Genomic DNA, 12,155 nt, shown 5'->3' with positions numbered 1-12,155 from the left:
AATTATTTAAGCCAAATTCTTCATCTTAATGTTACTTGTAGGTCCAGGTTGCCTAAAGCAAGGTGGCCATCCTGTGGTACTAAATGAAAACAAGACATTTGAAGCAGTTGTGAGCTGCTGTTGTAGACAGTGATGAGGTGGTTGGCTTAAAGACTCTAATGTGAACTTCCAGGTAGATTTAGAGGGGGAAACATATTGCATTTAGGTCAACTATGCCTTCAGAGCATATATTTATGTCTTTCATTTAATCACCTGCCTTTTATAGTAAGATGTCAATTACATGCAATTAATTATGTATGAATACTGCAGATTTAATACTGTTCTTTGTTAGGTGTCAGTGGGAGTGAACTGTTTGCTTACGATATGCTCACACAGTACTGACTTGCAAGACCACACACAATCATTTACACATGCAAGCATACCTCTGGTCTAATTAAGATTTTCTTGATTCAACAACAGCAGAAAGTTAGCTTAAAGCTTCGGGTTACTCACTCATCATTGTACTTAAAAGGGAAGAAAAATAAGAAGGAAAAAAAAATTTCTGATATGCTTCACTGCTGTTGCTTGGAAACAGATTGAACCACATATTATGGTTAATTGGTAAGCAGGAAGGCAATCAGAAAAGGTGAAGGGATTATTTGACCTTTGAAAAAAAATCTGTAATTGTGAGAACATTTGATCAGCAATGCATTATTTGCATGCAAATTGAGGCGGTGCAGTAAACTAAATTGTGTGCTATAAAAGAACATGACACTGGCTTATGCTTGCTATCAATTCAGCTGTGATCTCTCAAGGATCACTTTTTATTTATTTGCAGCTTTTAAGCCTTTAGGTCAAATTAAATGTTTTCAGTTGGATAATCGGGGTTATTCTGGGTTGTTTTTTTGTTGTTTTTTTTGTAGGAATAAGAACTCTTCCTATGCCCACACAATTTTTTTTAACTGTTGCTGAACAGAAAATCAATTTAGCTTTTAACCATTTATTTGTGTAACAATGTGACAAAAATCTACCACAAACGGTCATCTTCCATATAGATTTTTTTTCCACAGCAGAAAGTTTCCTCTCAGCCTCAATGTCCACAGGTCATGCCCCTTAAATAGTAACACATGCTCTTGAAAATGTGTAATAAAATTCTTTACACCAAATTATTATGAAAAATATAATATTAATATACAAAATCTTGCATATTACACATGATACATGAACAGTCTTATATGAGCCAAAAGACACGACATACTACAAAACACAGCAATGATTCAACATAGGATCAAAGTACTGTACAGTTTTATAGACACAAGTGCTTCTGATGGTTTTGAAGTCTTTAGGAGTTTGTGTACTCTGGAATGGATAGCTCATCCGTTTCTTGTATTCTGGCTGGTGTTGGTGGTCCGACAAGAATATAATCAAACTCCTGGTGCTGAACTTGTTCATACACACTTTGCAGAGCGTTGGTTTTGGGCGCGTGAGCTGGGTAATAGTTGTCTTTCCTGGTGTCCCGAGGAAGTGAAGCTGTCTTGGAGAAAGTGGTCAGGTGCGGTGCACAGGCCATGCTTGTGTTAGGCCTTGTAGCCGATGGGCTCCAGCAGCGGTCGGAGTGTCCCAACACTTTGCACTCACTCGTACATGCCCAGAGACCTGTGGGAAAGCAGCAGTGCTGTCAGGATGAAAGACCAATACATTTGCTGGCTCACCAGGTTGACTGCGTTTGATGCTGAGAGTGAAGCGCAGGTGATCAGGAAGACATTTAGACTTTTACATGTGAGCTGAAAAACAGCTTTTACATAGTGTTTCATCATCGTACTGTTTGTGGTTTTCATTTAGACATTTATTTATCATAATTTATAATATTGCGTATTATTCTGTGTAGTATTTTATAATTCTATCATTGTTCTTCTAGTTTTTTTTTTTGATTGTGTCACTATTTAATATTCATCTTTTTATCATCTTATCTGTTCTTGTTGTTGTTTCAGTCACTAAATGGTGTCCAATAGTCTTTATGGAACTTTTCACTTATTTCGCTTCATCGGCTGCTTTTAAGTACTTTGAACAGAATGAAGATTTAAAATGGGCCACATAGATGCAATTTGGTTTGATTTTATTCATCATAATCTGTCCAGTGTATTAGAAATTACATATTTGTCCCCAGGCACAGACCGTATGGCACACATATTAGATTAATGCATACACTGTATTATGAGACACATCACAGATGGTTTTCACCTTCACATCCTCTAATGTGACTCCTTTTCCCTCAGGATGTCTATCTAATAATTATTTTTGAGACACTCACTGTTGGTTGGTGGTGACTCTTTTTTGTGCACATCTCCACTTATGTCAGAATCACTGTCATTGAAGTCACTGTCCCCCTTTCCACTGTCCTTGCCGCTGATGTGAGGCTCTCTGGCTGAGATCGTTGTGAATGAATTACCCTTCCATATCGTTATTGGTCTGACTGTTTCTTTCCCGTATCCTGGCAGCGTCGAATAACCCTGCAAGGACACAAACACATTCAATATAGATTAGAAGTCAAGGCACGAGAGACAATAAATTCATTGTGGCAAAAACTTTCATCCCTGGTAAAAAAAATAAAAAGAATAAAAAAATCACTTGCCTTTAATTTACCCTCCATCGCTCTGCTGTTTGGCTCAAATATGCCTGTTGTCTGTCTGCCATCCTCACAGCCTGTCTCTGTTGTGGTGCTGCTGGCCAATGCAGGTTTCTCTGGAAATGGATGGGCATCAAACACTTTGCCTTTGTGGTTGGCAATCAATGAATCAATATGACCACTTTCCACTTTTTCCACATTTGGTATGTCCTCTTTTTCATCATACCCCCCCTCCCTTGTCTCTTTTTTCCTGCGGTTGCAAATGGTTGTGATGAGAATGATAGCCAGCAGGAGAAGAGAGCAGCTCCCTGCCAGGACAATTATGATGGCAATGGACATGTCCCATTCAAAGAGCTCCTCACTGCCATTTTGAGCCAAAGACGGCATACTGGGTAGACTTCCTTCTATAAAACTCAAGTGTATAATGGCTGTGGAGGTAAGCGCGGGGGATCCACCGTCACTTACTGACACTGTGACTTTGACATTGTCCGTGACATCATACATCAGCTGTCTGCTCACGTGCATCTTCCCTGTGTCTCTGTTGATGGAGAAGCCCAGGTGACCGCCCTCTGTGATTTTGTAGGACAGTTTTGCATTTATGCCTTCATCAGCATCCGTGGCCTTAATGTGGGTTATCACGTAACCTGCAGGTGCATCTTTGGGCAGAAAAACCTCAGCAGATCCTCTGTAGAGCGGCGGCTCGATGATAGACGGTTGGTTGTCATTCTGATCAACGATTTTCAGCCTGATGACAGCTGTGCTCTGCAGCTGCGGTGACCCCCCATCACTTGCTTGGATGTGCACGTCCAACTGCTTCATTACTTCATAATTAAAACTTCTAAGTGCATATATGGAGCCAGACACTGAATTAAGGGACACAAAGGTGTTTAATGGAGACCCCATGATAAGGCTGTCCACGAGTCTATAGGTGATTTTGCCATTATTGCCTTGATCTGCGTCGCTGGCCTCCACTGTGGTGATATAGGACCCAGGAGGGTTATTCTCCACCACTGAAACTTCAGTGACAGCTTTATTAAAGTGAGGGGCGTTGTCATTCTCATCGCTGAGTCTAATGGTGTACTGGGTGATCTTTCTGAGAGGCGGTGACCCAAAATCCTCAGCCATGACCGTCAAGTTGTACTCACTAATCCTCTCCCTGTCTAGAGGCGCAGCTGTAACTATCATGTAGCTGTCCTCGTACGCCTGTCGGAGTTTAAAGTGGTCGTGTCCGTACAATGTGCAGTGGACCTGGCTGTTCACACCCGAGTCCCTGTCCAAGGTGCTGATCAGCGCCACCAGACTGTCCTTCTCCGCCGCCTCGCTGATGTGCGCGATGCCGGTGGTGATGGAGGTCATCGGGGTGATGCTGATTTCTGGGGCATTATCATTAACATCTGTGACGTGAATGATGATTTTGCACACGGAGGGGGTCGGATTCGGTCCCAGATCTGTCGCCTGCACGTCTACCTCATAGGTCCTTTTGTCCTCGAAATCTACCGGACTCCTGAGAGTCAGGCGACCCGATTTATTATCCACTCGGAAAAGTTCTCTTATCTCTTGGGAAACCTGTTTTCCGAATCCGTAGACGACCTCTCCGTTCAGCCCCTCATCAGCATCAACTGCGTTCAAGTCGAGGATGGCTGTGCCAACCTGCGCGTCCTCTGGCAAAGTGACAGAGAAACTATTCTGGTCAAAAACGGGACTGTTGTCATTGAAGTCGGTCACTTTTATAGTTATCTTCGTTGACCCCGATCTGTGCGGGCTTCCTCCATCTGTGGCGACCAGATTGACAATATAGGATGACTGAGTCTCCCTGTCTAGCTCTTTCATTAGCACCAATTCCGCATATTTAACCCCATCTGCGCGCAGGAGCACATCAATGGTGAAATGACTGTTGACAGAAATTTGATAGCTTTGGATGTAGTTTGACCCGACATCAGCATCCACAGCCGGGTCTAAAGGGATCCGGGACGCCACCGCTGCATTCTCTGAGATCTCCACTATAGATTCCTTGTTCGGAAACTCCGGAGAATTGTCATTGATGTCCTTTATTTCCACCTCCACGTGGATCAATTTGTAGCGGTCTTTGGAGAAATTAACCACGTCAAAAGTAACGAGACACTGTGGAGTGTGTCTGCAGAGTCTTTCCCTGTCGATTCTTTCCCCCACACTGAGTTCTCCATCGCTTTCTCTCACCTTGATGAATGAATCATTGAATTGTTTCATCATCCTGAAATTGGTCCTGGAAGAATGAGGCTGACTCAAGGACATGTCCTTGGCAAGGTTTCCGATGATTGTACCTGGTGCGCCTTCCTCATTGGTCTGGTATCGAATAGTATTTCCCTCGGACAGAGCCAGAGAGGTAAATAAAAATTGATGGATTGAGAATATAAAAATCCACCGGTGCCAATAAATTATACATTTGCCCCGTATCATCTTCGGAATAATTTTTCCCTCGGTAAGCAGCCTCATTGTGAACTGAAGGGATGAGACCAGTTCACCTCCGGACTGAGCTCTCCATTCAACTCCCGCTTTAATGAACTGAACTGGCTGGAAGTGAAAGTTACTCACTCCTTGCGCGCAGCCAGTCAGACACGCTTGTTGCCTCGCCTTCAACACAGCTCAAAATTCTGCAGTGGCGGGGTTTATACAGCTCCTCATGCTAATGAGACGAAGTGTGACCAATCCCTTGCTTTAGAATTAAAAATACAGCCTTATGAAAAAAAAAAAAAAAAAAAAAGAGCCATAAGCCTCTTTTAAGAGTGTACACTGAAGGAAGTTACAAAATTGAAAAAGGAAAGAAAGATAGGTAGGGCATTGCTTGAAGATAGTTCCTGCACTGTTTATCGTCTTATTGCAGCCACTTAATTTTGCAAAAGGCTATTTCTGCTTCTTTTGATGTTTACTTTATTGTCTATTAAACGCGTCTGAGGATGAGCATAGGTACACTGTAAAACTTTTTATTCTCAGTAATTATCTGGTCGCAGCTTTTCCCGCAAATTAGGTTCTGTTTAATAGTTTTCATCGTATTATAAACCTCCAACATACTACTCTCAATAAATATGCAGTTCATTATCATACTCTTGTATACTTATAGCACAATGTTGATCACCATTCTCTCCATTAATTACTGCATGTTTGCAATTTGTCAACTGGACATGAATCCACAATGCTTATCCTGTATTCTGTGGAAATTAAATAATGAAAAATGGTAGCTGTGTTATCTTTAGATGGCATCTGTGTAATCTAACTGAACACACAAAGCACTTTACACAATCCAGCATTCACCTATTCACCCACAACAAGGCACCACCTGGGTACCCATCAAGGGTATAGCTGGCAGAGTTCATGGATCCGACCACCACCCTCCCACCGACTGGATGACTGCACCATCTGCTGAGCCACAGAAGCCCCCAAACTACAAAACTATCACTCGTAGCAACAACATAAAATAAGAAGTGAAAGAAAAGACCACTAAAGTATTTAGACAAGGATAAAGGAATGCTGTTTTCTAATGCTGTGACACGTAAAGGCAGAGCTGGATGACTTGAGTCCAGAGACAGTGATGACTATCATACTAGAAAAACACCATATGTGTTTGTGTGGACAGACCATAACCTTCATCATAGCAGAATAATACCAGAACCACAATCATTAAATGGATTAATCCTCAAAATGTAAAAAAAAAAACTAGCGAAACGAAGAGACCAGCAATGAGAGGCACACTTTTAGGGCTCCTTTATGTCATGTCCCTTTGCTTTGGAGAACCTGTAGGTTGACTTTACCCACTATTCACCATTTATTGTGTCACATGTGACCAATTAAAAAGTTTTCTCTCAAACAATATTCAAAGTTTTGGTCAAGCATGGCACCTGAAGACAGAGATTTATTTATTTTTTTATTTAGTTTTGGGTTGTGCTTCTATCCAATCGGGCCAATTTAAAAAGTTTTCTCCAAAAAAAAAATGGAGTAAATTTTCATCTATTTGTCACAGGGTTGTTTATTCTTTTATTGACCTCGTGCACACACTTGCTGTTCCCTGTCAAAATGATCGGTCATTAGAAATGTCCTTTTTTATATTCCATGGCAACTCCCCAGGAACCCGTCCCCGATATAATTTTAACCACATGCTTTCTTGTAACTCTGGTACATAAAGATTTTTGAGAACTTGCTCACAGTTCGGTCTGTGGCATCATAACCGCCAAAAGATATGAGCTCAGGTCAGTGAGGCCAGAAATAGCAAAACAAATTCAGAACCTGTAATGATTACCACAACTTGAGCTGAAATAAATGACACAGATTTATATGATCATGTATGTATTGTTGTGGATTTATATTCTATAGACATTTTTGACTGTGTACACAAAACAATATAACCAGAAACAAACTTGACAGGAGGTTAAACCTTAAATAGGATGACATTATATGACTTCTCTGGAGGTACCATAATAGACGCGATGGCAGTTGCCTTAGTAATTATTACAATTTTTTTTTTATTTCCAACACTTTCCTCTCACCTTCCCATAATGCTCCACCATTTACTTTCAAATTTACCATTCATTTTCATGACATTGTTCATGCTGTAATCATATATTTCTTCTCCCATTTGCACTGCAGTTTACAGCATTTTCCTTTGTGTCATTACCATAGCAGACAAATTTTAAATTGCTCTGTAAATGTGCACCTAAGTTTTTCAGTCTGCGTGTACGTAGGTGTGGGTGTGTGTGTGCAAAAACTCTCAAGGCCAGCTCAATAATTTTTTTTTGGAGTACTTGATTGAGGTTTTATTCAGGGTGCATCTCATTTCAGAACAGCTTCGTTATCTGGACACACACTGAACCGCCTCTCTGAGGGCAAAGTGATGATCAATAAGTCACACCATATATATTAATTTCTTCTTCTATGTATAAAATGTAATCAATATTGTATCATCTCACTTTGTAACAAGCATGTAACAACATAAAATGAATAATGCTTCCAACAGTCTCCGTGGCAACGTTTTATCCTATTTGAGATCAAGGGTCTCTTTTTCTTTCCCACCCAGACATCAGATCTCACTTTTTGCTTCTCTCTCCTGGTTAATTGGAACCATGTATCCTGGTGTGGAACAGTGATGCGATATTTTGGTTCGCCAAGAGGGTTCTGGGTTTGAATCCACACCTGAGTCCTCTCCTGTCTGTGTGGGTCTGTCTGGGTCCACCTGCCAAAAACATACAACATAGAGGTTTTTGTGACTCTAAATTGCCATGATGTGATTGTAAGCACCTTCCAGCATGTCAACACCATGATGAATTGGCGACCTGGCCAGGGTATACCCCACCTCTCACCAAATGGGAACTGTGCTAGGCTGCACTCCTCTCTGATGCGCGGACTGTTTTGGAAAGCAACCGCTCTGAAACAAATTCTAGCAGTTTTGAAATTCAAATTTCATTTGCTTAAACTAACATTTGGTGCAACATTAAAAGGATGTGCTATTTACTTTGGCAGTGGTGTATTCTGTAATTAGAGCTGCTACATATAACCACACGTGAACAGTTTTTAATGCAAGAATGGCTCTGAAATTACGGTGAATTGAAATTGTACTGCTATAACATAAAGCGATGTTTAAGAGAATACTGTCCTGCTCGCAGCCTCACCCAGTGCGGGTTGAATTAGACAAGGGCGTCCCACCAGGTCTTGTCCCCGCACTTCAGAGGCTGATCCAAGTGATACTCGTGTAGCTGAGAGGGAGCAGATCCAGGCTGCCGATCCGAAATCTTGTGTAAATCTTCCCGAGCACGGAAGAAAAGGTTATGTGTAGCAGCATCAGCATTGTGTCTTTATACTCCAATATTCTGTCTGCATATGTTCTTTATTGCTCGAGTATGGCACTAAAACATGCCACCCAATCTTTTGCCTCTCTTTGTGTGGTGGCATACTCCTGTTTGGTCGTATTTACCAGCATTGACACAGACATACCTTGACCATACTGGAAATCAGCTGGGAATCAGCTTATTTGAAAGGTGTCATCGTAAACTGAATTTAAACAGGGATGCATAAAAGAAATCTTGAATATTCACTATTCTGCTTGTGTTTCCATCTAATGTGTGTGAAAGTCTATTTTTTCTTTTAATATGCTCCGTCCAACCTCTACTGGAGCTTGTTAGTTTAATGGGGCGGATTTTCTTTTTTTTATCCTAATTATGTTTTGTTGCACTCCTTTGTTCTGCTAATGTGGATGCGACAAAAGATTGCTGAGAATATGGCTGCTCTGCTACCCAAATTGTGGATAACAATCAGTTGTTTTGGGGGGCTTCTGCTTAGTTTGTGACTGCTGTTAACTTTTCCGTCTCTTGTGCATCTAAAGAAAATCTTCATTACGACAGCTGGTGTGCATTTTGCTCAATTCATTAGTCAGCCATAGAGTCCACAGCATGCTATGGTTGAAGCACAAACAATCATCTGAAACAATAATGCCAACAATAACAATATCTGAAACATTCTGAGAAGCCTGCAGAGACATATGGAGAGGTAAAAGGCTGCAGTAACCAAGTGGGGTATGATGTTTTTTACAGTCTGTAAAATAGAACTAATTAAAAAAAACAAAAACAATGAAAGATGTTTACTGCATTTCTGAAAGCAGAGGTCAGTTACATGAGCAAATAATGGTAGTTATCTTTCAATTACATACTAAAATAGATTTAATTTTAAATAATGGTTTCTGATTTTTCCTATCATCTAATTAGCTTCACAATGAGGCTGTAATTTGTTTGCAGTGTGGGTTTTACATATATTCCTACCTAGTTTATGTTGAAATGAATACAAAGATTTCTCAAAGCTGGAATGCAGCAAGATGGATTAATTGAGAAATGTGTGATTCATTCCTCTCTGTCTCATTTTCACATTAATTTCTCCCAATGCTCGGGAAGACTAGGTATATTTAAGTGTCCAGTGTATAATAAATTAAATCTAAGGTAAAAACATTTTTTTTTTAGCTGTCACCAGCTTCAGTGAACGTCTTAATTCATACATTTCTCCTGCAGATGCTTGATGTTCTGTTTAACTTGTGCTGTCATAGGAGGCTAAATTTAGAGGAGCTCCATTGGGGACGAATTAATAAAAATGGTGGCGTTAACTGCATACTCTGGGGGATTTTGTGAAAACTCTAGAAACAATGAAAGCTATGCTGATCAATTCTGTCATAGAAACAAAGAATCAAATAATAATGAAAGTCTTGTTAGCGGTAACACACCAAAAAGACAATTACTGCTTTATTCTCCAGTTCCATCAGCTTTATGGAGCATTTTAACATGTTTTAGTTCTTTTGGCTCTCTGGTCTGCAGTTGTATTGATCCAATCCCACAATACTGTCGCAAGTGTTGTTTCCAGCAGCTGCAGGGAGCTGCTAAGGAAAGAAAACAACACGGCCAACACAGTTAGCAAAAAGCTGATGACCATGGTGGTGCATTAAGCAACTAAAGAGCATATTTTCAGTCAAGTATTGCTGGAAACCAAAGCAGAGATATCAGATGTATCATTTATTATCTGCATACATTCATGACTCTAAAAGCACCCAATTAAAACGTTATCACCGAGATGAGCAGGGCTCAAACGAAGGTAAATATTGTAAACACTGCATGTGTAAGTAGACAGGCTTTCCTTGACAAATTAATTATATGAATTTTGTATAATATTTTACATTAATATTGTTTCCGCAGCTTGTCACAATATACTTAGTTAAAAAAAAAAACCTATGCCATTCATGCATCCCTGTTTATGTATGAGTTTGACAGCTTATACTGAAGCTACCTTGCGAAATCGACAATGGCAAAGGAAGGTATTCTTTACATTTCTGATAATATTATACAAGGTCACATCATGTTAAGACACATTGTTCAATTGATGGAATCCTAGTTTCGAGGTGGATGAAAAATATGCTTCTAACACAGCAAACAAATGACTATTCATTAAACAGTTTGATATATAAAAAAGAAATCTTCTCTAGGCTCACTTTAAACCCACACATTATATAGGGTTTTTTCTCTAATGAGAACAAAGGTGATCGTTCAGAGATTCAGTGTGGGCGATTCTCTTTGGATTACATTAAACCAGGTCATGTGGCTGTGGTGATAGATTGATTATCATGTTACAAGACAGCATCACTTTAAATTAGGACCTGGAAGAAGTGTGAATTTATATTAAGTAAACTGTTGTTTGTCACCATGAAAGGTTATTTAACAGATGGACCCTTTGATTGTCACGTGGAGATTCCTCAGTTTAATATTGCTTCATTTACAAATCATGTATAAATGGTAGAACTGTCACTGTTCGGCGTGGCAGTGCTGGTGTGGGGCAGGGAGATGGGCCAGGCTTGTGGGTGGAGCCACGGCTCCACACCTGATACACATCCACACACCAGTAAACAAGTTTCACACCTGAACATCGTGGTGTTGTCATGATAAGGCTTTTTAAGCCAGTTTGGATGAGAGCTCGTTGCGGTTTCGTTTTCTCTAGTTTGGTCCCTGTTGGTAATTTCGGATTTTGTAATTCTTGTCTGTCGGGACAATTTTTGAGTTTGTTATTAAATGATGGATGAAAGATTCGCTTTTGGTGTCCTGCATTTGGGTCCATATCCCGCCTCACGTGGCAAGAACAGGTTTTCTCAGTGATTTTCTGCTCATTATGAGCTGTCAGGGATTCAAACTGCGTGGCTTTCTGTTTAGAAGAAGCAGTGCTCCACTGTCAGAAACGATAACAGAGAGAGCAGAATTTAATAGTTAAGGAAAGAAAATATTCTAAGACATGAGCTTAAGGTCGCTTCCACTCAAAAGTAAAATATTGCATTCCAAGCTCTGAATCTAAGAAATGTTTTATATCAGTATTTCATTTTACATCTTCATAGCATTTCCTATGACTGTTTTGATTCTTTGTGACAGCAACCAACTGTCAGAATCATTAGCAATAAAATATTTCCCTCTTGCTGATGGAAAATCATGATAGAATTTTCACAATTAATGTTCTATAATTGCATGGAGTGCAGCTATTTCCATGAAAGTTAGAAATTATTCACATCCTCAAATGGAGTCAGTGAGAGAGTGATGGAAGCAGGCGACAAACAGAAAATGTATTTTAAAAAAATCTGGCAGGGAGAGATATTTCAAATTTATTGTTGGCCCACAGACACAATTCCATATTTAATGGGATTGTAAATGCATTCAGATTCAGATGCCTTCACATTTTTAGTTCTCTAATCACTCTGGTCCATAATGTGCCTTAAGAAATAGCACGATAGTCTGCCTTTGTGGAAGGGACTTTGCTTTGCATTCTTTTACAAAGATTAGAAATCAGAGGCAAATTACAGTGTGGTGGAACGCAGCTCAGCTGAACATTGCCCTTGTGGGAGATCGCTTGCCTTAAAGAACTTAATATTTAATGTCTTTGAGAAGCCAGACTGCCTGTATGTTCCTCTACCTCTTTCATGTTTCACAAGTTATTCTGCCCAGCATGCTCAACCTGGCATTATAATGCGACATTTAGATTGAATTTCAGTTTAAGTGGTCCATCTGACACA

General features: G+C 40.1%; 1 protein-coding gene across 1 annotated transcript; it reads right to left on the bottom strand.

The window, feature by feature from the left end:
• Positions 1–1,321: 1,321 nt before the first annotated feature.
• si:ch211-199f5.1 (protocadherin-8) lies at positions 1,322–5,326 on the bottom strand. Its single transcript, XM_068328400.1, has 4 exons — positions 2,612–5,326; positions 2,308–2,489; positions 1,743–1,749; positions 1,322–1,654 (listed from the first exon to the last, which is right to left on the bottom strand). Exons 1-4 carry the CDS (start codon positions 5,075–5,077, stop codon positions 1,322–1,324), a joined length of 2,988 nt encoding a protein of 995 aa, XP_068184501.1. The 5' UTR covers positions 5,078–5,326.
• Between the last annotated feature and the right edge of the window lie 6,829 nt (positions 5,327–12,155).

The sequence above is a fragment of the Antennarius striatus genome, chromosome 12 (assembly GCF_040054535.1).
Source record: "Antennarius striatus isolate MH-2024 chromosome 12, ASM4005453v1, whole genome shotgun sequence".
NCBI lineage: Eukaryota > Metazoa > Chordata > Actinopteri > Lophiiformes > Antennariidae > Antennarius > Antennarius striatus.
The sequence above is the reverse complement of the archived record's forward strand: the minus strand, read 5'-3'. Positions and strand labels throughout refer to the sequence as shown.